At 72.0% G+C, this 14,765-nt stretch overlaps 1 protein-coding gene across 1 annotated transcript in view; it reads left to right on the forward strand.

Annotated features, from left to right (window-relative positions):
- PLXNB3 (plexin B3) overlaps positions 1-14,765 on the forward strand; it is a 64,602-nt gene that overhangs the window by 41,622 nt on the left and 8,215 nt on the right. Inside the window, 5 exon segments of the mRNA XM_089770242.1 lie at positions 4,095-4,410; positions 4,513-4,616; positions 5,784-5,871; positions 6,868-7,013; positions 11,419-11,579. Coding sequence (XP_089626368.1) covers positions 4,095-4,410; positions 4,513-4,616; positions 5,784-5,871; positions 6,868-7,013; positions 11,419-11,579 — 815 coding nt within the window.

Genomic DNA, 14,765 nt, shown 5'->3' on the forward strand with positions numbered 1-14,765 from the left:
ATGCTCCGCTGACCAAAGCTCCCGCCTCCAGCGGACGGTGCTTCGTAACCAGCTACGGGGGTGCACCGCAGGGACGCTCCGGGGTGAGGACGAGGGGCTCTGTGCCTGTGGGTCCCCGCCACCCGCCCTTTGGCCCCTCTGCCTCGGCGCATCAGCATGGGGCGAGCAGGAGCTGACTGCGCTTGGCTCTGCTACTGAGACCTTCCGGCCGGGCGCGCGGCGCCCCAACACCCATGGCACAGCGCCCGCAGGGAGGGTGAGGAACCCTCTCTTCCCAGGTCCAAGGTCTATCTGCCGTCACCTGGGCCTCAGGGCTGAGAGACTGGACCTCCATCCCCCGCGAGTCGCGCCCGGCCCCCCCCACGCAGCGAGCCTGGGGAAACTGAGGCACGCACAGAGTCACTCCAGAACGGCACAGGACAGTAGAATCACACACAGCACAGCAGAGCTGCCAGTGGCTCCCAGCCTCCCCCCCTCACGCAGCAAGCCTGGGGAAACTGAGGCACGCACAGAGTCACTCCAGAACGGCACAGGACAGTAGAATCACACACAGCACAGCAAAGCAGCCAGTGGCTCCCAGCCTCCCCCCCTCACGCAGCAAGCCTGGGGAAACTGAGGCACGCACAGAGTCACTCCAGAACGGCACAGGACAGTAGAATCACACACAGCACAGCAGAGCAGCCAGTGGCTCCCAGCCTCCCCCCCTCACGCAGTGAGCCTGGGGAAACTGAGGCACGCACAGAGTCACTCCAGAACGGCACAGGACAGTAGAATCACACACAGCACAGCAAAGCAGCCAGTGGCTCCCAGCCTCCCCCCCTCACGCAGCAAGCCTGGGGAAACTGAGGCACGCACAGAGTCACTCCAGAACGGCACAGGACAGTAGAATCACACACAGCAGAGCAGCCAGTGGCTCCCAGCCTCCCCCCCTCACGCAGTGAGCCTGGGGAAACTGAGGCACGCACAGAGTCACTCCAGAACGGCACAGGACAGTAGAATCACACACAGCACAGCAGAGCAGCCAGTGGCTCCCGGCCTCCCCCCCCCCCCACGCAGCGAGCCCGGGGAAACTGAGGCACGCACAGAGTCACTCCAGAACGGCACAGGACAGTAGAATCACACACAGCACAGCAGAGCTGCCAGTGGCTCCCGGCCCCCCCCACGCAACGAGCCCGGGGAAACTGAGGCACGCACAGAGTCACTCCAGAACGGCACAGGACAGTAGAATCACACACAGCACAGCAGAGCAGCCAGTGGCTCCCGGCCCCCCCCCCCCCCCCCACGCAGCGAGCCTGGGGAAACTGAGGCACGCACAGAGTCACTCCAGAACGGCACAGGACAGTAGAATCACACACAGCACAGCAGAGCTGCCAGTGGCTCCCGGCCCCCCTCACGCAGTGAGCCTGGGGAAACTGAGGCACGCACAGAGTCACTCCAGAACGGCACAGGACAGTAGAATCACACACAGCACAGCAGAGCAGCCAGTGGCTCCCGGCCTCCCCCCTCACGCAGTGAGCCTGGGGAAACTGAGGCACGCACAGAGTCACTCCAGAACGGCACAGGACAGTAGAATCACACACAGCACAGCAGAGCTGCCAGTGGCTCCCGGCCTCCCCCCCCCCACGCAGCGAGCCCGGGGAAACTGAGGCACGCACAGAGTCACTCCAGAACGGCACAGGACAGTAGAATCACACACAGCACAGCAGAGCTGCCAGTGGCTCCCGGCCCCCCCCACGCAACGAGCCCGGGGAAACTGAGGCACGCACAGAGTCACTCCAGAACGGCACAGGACAGTAGAATCACACACAGCACAGCAGAGCAGCCAGTGGCTCCCGGCCTCCCCCCCCCCCCACGCAGCGAGCCCGGGGAAACTGAGGCACGCACAGAGTCACTCCAGAACGGCACAGGACAGTAGAATCACACACAGCACAGCAGAGCTGCCAGTGGCTCCCGGCCTCCCCCCCCCCCCCCCCCCACGCAGCGAGCCCGGGGAAACTGAGGCACGCACAGAGTCACTCCAGAACGGCACAGGACAGTAGAATCACACACAGCACAGCAGAGCAGCCAGTGGCTCCCGGCCTCCCCCCCCCCCACGCAGCGAGCCCGGGGAAACTGAGGCACGCACAGAGTCACTCCAGAACGGCACAGGACAGTAGAATCACACACAGCACAGCAGAGCTGCCAGTGGCTCCCGGCCTCCCCCCTCACGCAGTGAGCCTGGGGAAACTGAGGCACGCACAGAGTCACTCCAGAACGGCACAGGACAGTAGAATCACACACAGCACAGCAGAGCAGCCAGTGGCTCCCGGCCTCCCCCCTCACGCAGTGAGCCTGGGGAAACTGAGGCACGCACAGAGTCACTCCAGAACGGCACAGGACAGTAGAATCACACACAGCACAGCAGAGCAGCCAGTGGCTCCCGGCCTCCCCCCTCACGCAGTGAGCCTGGGGAAACTGAGGCACGCACAGAGTCACTCCAGAACGGCACAGGACAGTAGAATCACACACAGCACAGCAGAGCTGCCAGTGGCTCCCGGCCTCCCCCCCCCCCACGCAGCGAGCCCGGGGAAACTGAGGCACGCACAGAGTCACTCCAGAACGGCACAGGACAGTAGAATCACACACAGCACAGCAGAGCTGCCAGTGGCTCCCGGCCTCCCCCCTCACGCAGCGAGCCTGGGGAAACTGAGGCACGCACAGAGTCACTCCAGAACGGCACAGGACAGTAGAATCACACACAGCACAGCAGAGCTGCCAGTGGCTCCCGGCCTCCCCCCCCCCCCCCACGCAGCGAGCCCGGGGAAACTGAGGCACGCACAGAGTCACTCCAGAACGGCACAGGACAGTAGAATCACACACAGCACAGCAGAGCAGCCAGTGGCTCCCGGCCTCCCCCCCCCCTCCCACGCAGCGAGCCTGGGGAAACTGAGGCACGCACAGAGTCACTCCAGAACGGCACAGGACAGTAGAATCACACACAGCACAGCAGAGCAGCCAGTGGCTCCCGGCCTCCCCCTCCCCCACGCAGCGAGCCTGGGGAAACTGAGGCACGCACAGAGTCACTCCAGAACGGCACAGGACAGTAGAATCACACACAGCACAGCAGAGCAGCCAGTGGCTCCCGGCCTCCCCCTCCCCCACGCAGTGAGCCTGGGGAAACTGAGGCACGCACAGAGTCACTCCAGAACGGCACAGGACAGTAGAATCACACACAGCACAGCAGAGCAGCCAGTGGCTCCCGGCCTCCCCCCCCCTCCCACGCAGCGAGCCTGGGGAAACTGAGGCACGCACAGAGTCACTCCAGAACGGCACAGGACAGTAGAATCACACACAGCACAGCAGAGCTGCCAGTGGCTCCCGGCCCCCCTCACGCAGTGAGCCTGGGGAAACTGAGGCACGCACAGAGTCACTCCAGAACGGCACAGGACAGTAGAATCACACACAGCACAGCAGAGCAGCCAGTGGCTCCCGGCCTCCCCCCTCACGCAGTGAGCCTGGGGAAACTGAGGCACGCACAGAGTCACTCCAGAACGGCACAGGACAGTAGAATCACACACAGCACAGCAGAGCTGCCAGTGGCTCCCGGCCTCCCCCCTCACGCAGTGAGCCTGGGGAAACTGAGGCACGCACAGAGTCACTCCAGAACGGCACAGGACAGTAGAATCACACACAGCACAGCAGAGCAGCCAGTGGCTCCCGGCCTCCCCCCCCCCCCACGCAGCGAGCCCGGGGAAACTGAGGCACGCACAGAGTCACTCCAGAACGGCACAGGACAGTAGAATCACACACAGCACAGCAGAGCAGCCAGTGGCTCCCGGCCTCCCCCTCCCCCACGCAGCGAGCCCGGGGAAACTGAGGCACGCACAGAGTCACTCCAGAACGGCACAGGACAGTAGAATCACACACAGCACAGCAGAGCAGCCAGTGGCTCCCGGCCTCCCCCCTCACGCAGTGAGCCTGGGGAAACTGAGGCATGCAGCAGAGCAGCCAGTGGCTACCAAAGCGGGCTCCTGGGTCCTCTGGGGACAGTGGGTCTAGGGACTCAGCTGGGGGCCTGGCCCTGGCTGCCTGGTCCCACCCTTCCGTCTCCCCAGGAGGTGGCAGGGGAGCCGCTGTACCTGCTGTTCCGGGCCATCAAGTCGCAGGTGGCCAAGGGGCCGGTGGACGCGGTGACCGGCCAGGCCAAGCGGACGCTGAGCGACGGGCGCCTGCTGCGGGACGACGTGCCCTTCCGGGCCCTGACGCTGAGCGTGCTGGTGCAGGGGGCGCCGGGCAGCGCCGGGGGGCAGCGGGTGCCCGCCCGCGTCCTCGACACCGACACCATCAGCCAAGTCAAGGAGAAGATCCTGGAGCAGGTCTACAGGGGGGTGCCCTTCTCCCAGCGCCCCCCGGCCCACAGCCTGGACCTGGGTGAGCGGGGGGAGAGGCTGTAGGACGGGGGGTCTGTGTGGGGCGGGGCCCGCAGCCGCGGGTGGGGTTCGGGGCCCCTCTCACCCTGTGCCCCCTGCCCAGAGTGGCGCTCGGGCGTGGCTGGTCACCTGACCCTGTCGGACCAGGACCTGACCTCGGTCGCCCACAGCGGCTGGAAGAGACTCAACACCCTGCAGCACTACAAGGTGGGGGCGGGGCCGCCTGGCGCGGGGGGGGGGGCAGTTGGGAGTGGGGTGGGGTGGGGGTTTGCAGGTTCCATCCCCGGCTCAGGGGAGGGGAGGGGCGTGGGGTGGGGTGGGGTGGGGGTTTGGAGGTGGGGCGGTTGGGGGTTCTATCCTCGGAGGGGAGGGGAGGTGGGGGGGTTGGGGGTTCCATCCCTGGCTCGGGGGGGCATGGGATGGGGGTTGGAGGTGGGGCGGTTGGGGGTTCCATCCCTGGCTCGGGGGAGGGGAGGGGAGGGTGGGGGGTTGGAGGTGGGGGTGGTTGGGGGCTCCATCCCTGGCTCGGGGGGGGGCATGGGGTGGGAGGGGTGGGGGGGTTTGGAGGTGGGGCGGTTGGGGGCTCCATCCCTGGCTCGGGGGGGGCATGGGGTGGGGGGGGTTTGGAGGTGGGGCGGTTGGGGGTTCCATCCCTGGCTCGGGGGGGGCATGGGGTGGGGGGTTTGGAGGTGGGGCAGTTGGGGGTTCCATCCCTGGCTCGGGGGGGCATGGGGTGGGGGGTTTGGAGGTGGGGCGGTTGGGGGCTCCATCCCTGGCTCGGGGGGGGCATGGGGTGGGGGGTTTGGAGGTGGGGCGGTTGGGGGTTCCATCCCTGGCTCGGGGGGGCATGGGGTGGGGGGTTTGGAGGTGGGGCGGTTGGGGGTTCCATCCCTGGCTCGGGGGGGGCATGGGGTGGGGGGTTTGGAGGTGGGGCGGTTGGGGGTTCCATCCCTGGCTCGGGGGGGGCATGGGGTGGGGGGGGTTGGAGGTGGGGCGGTTGGGGGCTCCATCCCTGGCTCGGGGGGCATGGGGTGGGGGGTTTGGAGGTGGGGCGGTTGGGGGCTCCATCCCTGGCTCGGGGGGGGCATGGGGTGGGGGGTTGGAGGTGGGACGGTGGGGCGGGGGGGGGCATGGGGTGGGGGGTTTGGAGGTGGGGCGGTTGGGGGCTCCATCCCTGGCTCGGGGGGGGCATGGGGTGGGGGTTGGAGGTGGGGCGGTTGGGGGTTCCATCCCTGGCTCGGGGGGGGCATGGGGTGGGGGGTTGGAGGTGGGGCGGTTGGGGGCTCCATCCCTGGCTCGGGGGGGCATGGGGTGGGGTGGGGCGGGGCGGGGGGCGCTTGGGTTCCATCGCTGGCTGGGTCTTTCCCGCCCCAGGTTCCAGACGGAGCAACGGTCGGGCTGATCCCGCGGCTCCAGAGCGACGCCCCCCAGGGCCCCAACCGGAGCTTCCTGTCTGGGGAGAGTGAGTGTCCCCCAATGTCCCAGAGTGTGGGGCCCCCCCCGCAGCCAGGGGGACTCTCCGGCGGCAGGTAGAGGAGAAGGGCTGTCGGGTCCCAGGGACCCAGCGTAGCCCCGACTTGTCACAGGAGCCAGGAGCAGCCTGGGGGGGCGGAGCCAGGAGCAGCCTGGGGGGCGGAGCCAGGAGCAGCCTGGGGGGGGCGGAGCCAGAGCCCTGCCCGCCCCCCCCACGCCAGCGAGGCTCCTCCCCCCGCCGGCCCAAAACCAAGCCCCGCCCCTGCGCCGCCCCCGCCCGTGGCCCTGGGCTCTCTCCGGCAGGACGAGGGCGTCGGGGGTCCCTGACCCGGCCGAAATGTGGAGAAAACGGACATTTTGGTTGAAGTTTTACGGCGCTTGATCCCTTCTGCACCTTCCACCCCGGCGCCCTGCCCCCCCGGCGCCCTGCCCCCCCCCGGCGCCCTGCCCCCCCGGCGCCCTGCCCCCCCGCGCCCTGCCCCCCGGCGGCTGCGGGAAGGGCCGGGGGGCTGTCGGCGCGCAGGGACTCCGGCGCCTCTCACGGGTTTTGAAAGGTTGAGACCCCGCTGCCAGGGTGGGGGGCTGGGAACCCTGGGCCGTGCCCTACGGACCCCCCATAGCAGTGCCCCCCCGCGCCCTACGGACCCCCCATAGCAGTACCCCCCCGCGCCCTACGGACCCCCCAGAGCAGTGCCCCCCCGTGCCCTACGGACCCCCCACAGCGGTGCCCCCCCGCACACTGTCCGCAGCCAGCACAGGGAGGTGGGTCCGCACTGCGCCCGTCACGCCCTTCCCGCAGAGATGGGGCAGCCTGACCCCGACCCCGCACGGCTGAGCGCCCAGCTCAGACCCCGGGGCCACCCCGCGGCTCGGCAGGGCCCAGCTGGGCTTGGGACGTGGGGGTGCAACGGGGGGGTCCAGGGCTCTGGGACCGACCCACGTGCAGAGAAGTCCCGGGGGGGCTGCGACTAACCCGTCCCCGCAGACGCCCCGATGCTGGAGCACAGCGAGGAGGGGCTGCGCCTCTGGCACCTTGTCCAGCCCACGGACGAGCCGGACGCCCCAAAGCAGCAAGAGCAGCGAACCACGGCCATCCCGGAGATCTACCTCACCCGCCTGCTCTCCATGAAGGTGAGACCCCCCCGCCTGCCGCCGACCCCCCCGACCCCCCCATCAACCCCCCGCCTGCTCCCTGAGAACGTGAGACCCCCCCACGGCCATCCCGGAGATCTACCTCACCCGCCTGCTCTCCATGAAGGTGAGACCCCCCGCCTGCCGCCGACCCCCCCCGACCCCCCCATCGACCCCCCGCCTGCTCCCCGAGAACGTGAGACCCCCCCACGGCCATCCCGGAGATCTACCTCACCCGCCTGCTCTCCATGAAGGTGAGACCCCCCCGCCTGCCGCCGACCCCCCCCCCCCCGACCCCCCCATAAACCCCCCGCCTGCTCCCTGAGAACGTGAGACCCCCCCACGGCCATCCCGGAGATCTACCTCACCCGCCTGCTCTCCATGAAGGTGAGACCCCCCCGCCTGCCGCCGACCCCCCCCGACCCCCCCATCAACCCCCCGCCTGCTCCCTGAGAACGTGAGACCCCCCACGGCCATCCCGGAGATCTACCTCACCCGCCTGCTCTCCATGAAGGTGAGACCCCCCCGCCTGCCGCCGACCCCCCCCGACCCCCCCATCAACCCCCCGCCTGCTCCCTGAGAACGTGAGACCCCCCCACGGCCATCCCGGAGATCTACCTCACCCGCCTGCTCTCCATGAAGGTGAGACCCCCCGCCCGCCGCCGCCCCCCCCCCCCCATCGACCCCCCGCCTGCTCCCTGAGAACGTGAGACCCCCCCACGGCCATCCCGGAGATCTACCTCACCCGCCTGCTCTCCATGAAGGTGAGACCCCCCCGCCTGCCGCCGACCCCCCCCGACCCCCCCATCAACCCCCCGCCTGCTCCCTGAGAACGTGAGACCCCCCCACGGCCATCCCGGAGATCTACCTCACCCGCCTGCTCTCCATGAAGGTGAGACCCCCCCCCCCCCGCCCCCCCCCCCATCGACCCCCCGCCTGCTCCCCGAGAACGTGAGACCCCCCCACGGCCATCCCGGAGATCTACCTCACCCGCCTGCTCTCCATGAAGGTGAGACCCCCCGCCCCCCCCGACCCCCCCGACCCCCCCATCGACCCCCCGCCTGCTCCCCGAGAACGTGAGACCCCCCCCACAGCCATCCCGGAGATCTACCTCACCCGCCTGCTCTCCATGAAGGTGAGACCCCCCGCCTGCCGCCGACCCCCCCCGACCCCCCCATCAACCCCCCGCCTGCTCCCTGAGAACGTGAGACCCCCCCACGGCCATCCCGGAGATCTACCTCACCCGCCTGCTCTCCATGAAGGTGAGACCCCCCCGCCCCCCCCGACCCCCCGCCCCCCCATCGACCCCCGCCTGCTCCCTGAGAACGTGAGACCCCCCCACGGCCATCCCGGAGATCTACCTCACCCGCCTGCTCTCCATGAAGGTGAGACCCCCCCGCCTGCCGCCGACCCCCCCCGACCCCCCCATCAACCCCCCGCCTGCTCCCTGAGAACGTGAGACCCCCCCACGGCCATCCCGGAGATCTACCTCACCCGCCTGCTCTCCATGAAGGTGAGACCCCCCCGCCTGCCGCCGACCCCCCCCGACCCCCCCATCAACCCCCCGCCTGCTCCCTGAGAACGTGAGACCCCCCCACGGCCATCCCGGAGATCTACCTCACCCGCCTGCTCTCCATGAAGGTGAGACCCCCCCCGCCCCCCCGCCTGCCGCCGACCCCCCCCGGCCCCCCCCATCAACCCCCCGCCTGCTCCCTGAGAACGTGAGACCCCCCCACGGCCATCCCGGAGATCTACCTCACCCGCCTGCTCTCCATGAAGGTGAGACCCCCCGCCCGCCGCCGACCCCCCCATCGACCCCCCGCCTGCTCCCCGAGAACGTGAGACCCCCCACGGCCATCCCGGAGATCTACCTCACCCGCCTGCTCTCCATGAAGGTGAGACCCCCCGCCCCCCGACCCCCCCCCCGACCCCCCCATCAACCCCCCGCCTGCTCCCTGAGAACGTGAGACCCCCCCACGGCCATCCCGGAGATCTACCTCACCCGCCTGCTCTCCATGAAGGTGAGACCCCCCCCCCCCGACCCCCCCATCGACCCCCCGCCTGCTCCCCGAGAACGTGAGACCCCCCCACGGCCATCCCGGAGATCTACCTCACCCGCCTGCTCTCCATGAAGGTGAGACCCCCCGCCCCCCCATCGACCCCCCGCCCCCCCATCGACCCCCCGCCTGCTCCCCGAGAACGTGAGACCCCCCACAGCCATCCCGGAGATCTACCTCACCCGCCTGCTCTCCATGAAGGTGAGACCCCCCCGCCTGCCGCCGACCCCCCCGACCCCCCCATCAACCCCCCGCCTGCTCCCTGAGAACGTGAGACCCCCCCACGGCCATCCCGGAGATCTACCTCACCCGCCTGCTCTCCATGAAGGAGAGACCCCCCCCGCCCCCCCATCGACCCCCCGCCCCCCCATCGACCCCCCGCCTGCTCCCCGAGAACGTGAGACCCCCCCACGGCCATCCCGGAGATCTACCTCACCCGCCTGCTCTCCATGAAGGTGAGACCCCCCCCCCCCGACCCCCCCATCGACCCCCCGCCTGCTCTCCATGAAGGTGAGACCCCCCCGGACCCCTCCACCCGCCTCGACCCCCCCAACACCCCCCATCGACCCCCCGCCTGCTCCCCGAGAACGTGAGACCCCCCCACGGCCATCCCAGAGATCTACCTCACCCGCCTGCTCTCCATGAAGGTGAGACCCCCCCGCCCCCCACCGACCCCCCCGCCCCCCCATCGACCCCCCGCCTGCTCCCCGAGAACGTGAGGCCCCCCCACGGCCATCCCGGAGATCTACCTCACCCGCCTGCTCTCCATGAAGGTGAGACCCCCGCCCGCTGCCGACCCCCCCGACCCCCCCATCGACCCCCCGCCTGCTCCCCGAGAACGTGAGACCCCCCCACGGCCATCCCGGAGATCTACCTCACCCGCCTGCTCTCCATGAAGGTGAGACCCCCCGCCCCCCCATCGACCCCCCCGGCCCCCCATCGACCCCCCACCTGCTCCCCGAGAACGTGAGACCCCCCCACGGCCATCCCGGAGATCTACCTCACCCGCCTGCTCTCCATGAAGGTGAGACCCCCCGCCCCCCCCGACCCCCCCCGACCCCCCCATTGACCCCCCCGCCTGCTCCCCGAGAATGTGAGACCCCCCACGGCCATCCCGGAGATCTACCTCACCCACCTGCTCTCCATGAAGGTGAGACCCCCCCGCCCCCCCATCTACCCCCCCGCCCCCCGCTGACCCCCCCCGCCTGCTCCCCGAGAATGTGAGACCCCCCCCCCACGGCCATCCCAGAGATCTACCTCACCCGCCTGCTCTCCATGAAGGTGAGACCCCCCGCCCCCCGATCGGCCCCCCGCCTGCTCCCCGAGAATGTGAGACCCCCACGGCCATCCCGGAGATCTACCTCACCCGCCTGCTCTCCATGAAGGTGAGACCCCCCGACCCCCATCGACCCCCCCCCCCGACCCCCACCCGACCCCCCCGCCCGCCATCGACCCCCCTGCCCCCCCATCGACCCCCACCTGCTCCCCGAGAACGTGAGACCCCCCCACGGCCATCCCGGAGATCTACCTCACCCGCCTGCTCTCCATGAAGGTGAGACCCCCCCCGCCCCCCATTGACCCCCCCCGCCCCCCCGCCTGCTCCCCGAGAACGTGAGACCCCCACGGCCATCCCGGAGATCTACCTCACCCGCCTGCTCTCCATGAAGGTGAGACCCCCCCCCCCCCGACCCCCCATCGACCCCCCCGCCTGCTCCCCGAGAACGTGAGACCCCCACGGCCATCCCGGAGATCTACCTCACCCGCCTGCTCTCCATGAAGGTGAGACCCCCCCCCCCCCCCCCCCCGACCCTCCATCGACCCCCCGCCTGCTCCCCGAGAACGTGAGACCCCCCCACGGCCATCCCGGAGATCTACCTCACCCGCCTGCTCTCCATGAAGGTGAGACCCCCCCGCCCCCCATTGACCCCCCCGCCTGCCCCCCGAGAACGTGAGACCCCCCCGCCCCCCCATCGACCCCCCGCCTGCTCCCCGAGAACGTGAGACCCCCCCACGGCCATCCCGGAGATCTACCTCACCCGCCTGCTCTCCATGAAGGTGAGACCCCCCCGCCTGCCCCCCTGCCCCCCCCGCCCCCCCATCGACCCCCCGCCTGCTCCCCGAGAACGTGAGACCCCCCCCACGGCCATCCCGGAGATCTACCTCACCCGCCTGCTCTCCATGAAGGTGAGACCCCCCCGTGAAGGTGAGACCCCCCCGTCCCCCAGATCGACCCCCCTGGCTCCCCGATCGACCCCCCGCCTGCTCTCCGTGAAGGTGAGACCCCCTGGTCCCACACATCGACCCCCCCGCCCTGTGGGGCGCCCCCTGAGAGCCCCGGTCGCCCGCAGGGGACGCTGCAGAAGTTCGTGGAGGACGCCCTGGGGGCCGTGCTGAGCGTGGGGCGCCCGGTGCCCGTGTGTGTCAAGTTCCTCTTCGACCTGCTGGACGAGCTGGCTGCCAGGCTGGGGGTCAGCGACCCCGCGACCCTGCACCTCTGGAAGAGCAACAGGTGGGGGGCAGCGGTGCCATTCGGGGCGAGTCGCTCACGGCCCAGCCCCACGGCTCAGAGCCCCCGGATCTCCCCGGCCCCACGGCTCAGAGCCCCCGCCCCTCCCCATGCGGATCTCCCCCGGCCCCACGGCTCAGAGCCCCCGCCCGGATCTCCCCCGGCCCCACGGCTCAGAGCCCCCGCCCCTCCCCGCACGGATCTCCCCGGCCCCACGGCTCAGAGCCCCCGCCCCTCCCCATGCGGATCTCCCCCGGCCCCACGGCTCAGAGCCCCCGCCCCTCCCCGCGCGGATCTCCCCCGGCCCCACGGCTCAGAGCCCCCGCCCCTCCCCGCGCGGATCTCCCCGGCCCCACGGCTCAGAGCCCCCGCCCCTCCCCATGCGGATCTCCCCCGGCCCCACGGCTCAGAGCCCCCGCCCCTCCCCGCGCGGATCTCCCCGGCCCCACGGCTCAGAGCCCCCGCCCCTCCCCGCGCGGATCTCCCCCGGCCCCACGGCTCAGAGCCCCCGCCCCTCCCCGCGCGGATCTCCCCCGGCCCCACGGCTCAGAGCCCCCACCCCTCCCCGCGCGGATCTCCCCCGGCCCCACGGCTCAGAGCCCCCGCCCCTCCCCGCGCAGATCTCCCCGGCCCCACGGCTCAGAGCCCCCGCCCCTCCCCGCGCGGATCTCCCCCGGCCCCACGGCTCAGAGCCCCCGCCCCTCCCCGCGCGGATCTCCCCCGGCCCCACGGCTCAGAGCCCCCGCCCCTCCCCGCGCGGATCTCCCCCAGCCCCACGGCTCAGAGCCCCCGCCCCTCCCCGCGCGGATCTCCCCGGCCCCACGGCTCAGAGCCCCCGCCCCTCCCCATGCGGATCTCCCCCGGCCCCACGGCTCAGAGCCCCCGCCCCTCCCCATGCGGATCTCCCCGGCCCCACGGCTCAGAGCCCCCGCCCCTCCCCGCGCGGATCTCCCCGGCCCCACGGCTCAGAGCCCCCGCCCCTCCCCGCGCGGATCTCCCCCGGCCCCACGGCTCAGAGCCTCCGCCCCTCCCCGCGCAGATCTCCCCGGCCCCACGGCTCAGAGCCCCCGCCCCTCCCCGCGCGGATCTCCCCCGGCCCCACGGCTCAGAGCCCCCGCCCCTCCCCGCGCGGATCTCCCCGGCCCCACGGCTCAGAGCCCCCGCCCCTCCCCGCGCGGATCTCCCCCGGCCCCACGGCTCAGAGCCCCCGCCCCTCCCCGCGCGGATCTCCCCGGCCCCACGGCTCAGAGCCCCCGCCCCTCCCCATGCGGATCTCCCCGGCCCCACGGCACAGAGCCCCCGCCCCTCCCCGCGCGGATCTCCCCCGGCCCCACGGCACAGAGCCCCCGCCCCTCCCCGCGCGGATCTCCCCCGGCCCCACGGCTCAGAGCCCCCGCCCCTCCCCGCGCGGATCTCCCCGGCCCCACGGCCCAGAGCCCCCGCCCCTCCCCGCGCGGATCTCCCCCGGCCCCACGGCTCAGAGCCCCCGCCCCTCCCCGCGCGGATCTCCCCGGCCCCACGGCTCAGAGCCCCCGCCCCTCCCCGCGCGGATCTCCCCGGCCCCACGGCTCAGAGCCCCCGCCCCTCCCCGCGCGGATCTCCCCCGGCCCCACGGCTCAGAGCCCCCGCCCCTCCCCGTGCGGATCTCCCCGGCCCCACGGCTCAGAGCCCCCGCCCCTCCCCGCGCGGATCTCCCCCGGCCCCACGGCTCAGAGCCCCCGCCCCTCCCCGTGCGGATCTCCCCGGCCCCCCCGGCCCCTTCTCGGGGCCCCAGGGCGACCCCCGACCCTGCCCCCGGCCACAGCCAGGCCGTAGGGGGGTTCTCCTGCTTCTCTGAGACACCAGGGGCCAGGGCGGAGCCTTAGTCCTCTGGGGGGGCTCCCAGGCCCCCGAGCCCCCGTCTGGACTTGGTCTGCTCCCTTCGCGCTCCCCCAAGAGCAGCCCCCAGGCCCTGCCCCCCTGGTGCCATTTCCCCCCGTGTCTCCCCTGGGAATCCCCGTTACCTGCAGGGGTCTGGGCCAGTCCATGGGGGGGGGTCGGTGGGGACCCCGGGTCACAGAGGAGACCCCCCTACGGCACAGCCCCTTCCCGGGGGCCTCTCTGCTGGCGCCTCCCAGCCAGCGTCACTGGGGGGGGCTTTGAACCCCGCCCAGGATCTCTCAGGCCTGGGCCTGGCCCCCCCAGCCCAGCCCCCGAGTCTGCCCCCAGACCTCTCTTTGCCCCATGTCGGCCTCCCCTGGCCTGTCCCGCAGCCCCCCACAGCCCCTGGCAGCCCCCCTCGCCCCCGGCAGCCCCCCCCGGCCTGTCCCGCAGCCCCCCACAGCCCCTGGCAGCCCCCTCGCCCCAGCAGCCCCTCCCCTGGCCTGTCCCGCAGCCCCCCCACAGCCCCCAGCCCCCCCTCGCCCCAGCAGCCCCTCCCCTGGCCTGTCCCGCAGCCCCCCACAGCCCCTGGCAGCCCCCCCTCGCCCCAGCAGCCCCTCCCCTGGCCTGTCCCACAGCCCCCCACAGCCCCTGGCAGCCCCCCTCGCCCCAGCAGCCCTTCCCCTGGCCTGTCCCACAGCCCCCCACAGCCCCTGGCAGCCCCCCCCTCGCCCCAGCAGCCCCTCCCCTGGCCTGTCCCGCAGCCCCCCACAGCCCCTGGCAGCCCCCCTCGCCCCAGCAGCCCCTCCCCTGGCCTGTCCCGCAGCCCCCCACAGCCCCTGGCAGCCCCCCTCGCCCCAGCAGCCCCTCCCCTGGCCTGTCCCGCAGCCCCCCACAGCCCCCGCACAGCCCCTGGCAGCCCCCCCTCGCCCCAGCAGCCCCTCCCCTGGCCTGTCCCGCAGCCCCCCCCAGGTGGGGGGTCCTAGTCCCGGCCCTGCGGGTGCCGCTTCGGTTGCCAGGACTCCGGTTCTCAACCCGGCAGGTCAGTTTTTGAGCTTTCTGTCCGGGAAACGACCGACGCGCGGGGCTCCCAGCGAGGCCAGTGTGAGGGCGGAGTCACACGGCGTGGGCGTGGCCACCAGCCAGGCAGTGCGCAGCTGCGCCGTGGGGGGGCCAGCCCTGCCCCCCTCAGCCAGTTCCCTCCCGCTCCCCCTCGGCCAGCTCCTCTCCCCCCGCGGCCAGTTCCCTCCTGCTCCCACCCCTGCCAGCCCGCTCCCCCTCGGCCAGTTCCCTCCCGCTCCCCCTTGGCCAGCCCCTCTCCCCCCAGCC

This window comes from Pelodiscus sinensis, chromosome 18 (genome assembly GCF_052426305.1).
Source record: "Pelodiscus sinensis isolate ZL-2025 chromosome 18, ASM5242630v1, whole genome shotgun sequence".
Taxonomy (NCBI): Eukaryota; Metazoa; Chordata; order Testudines; family Trionychidae; genus Pelodiscus; species Pelodiscus sinensis.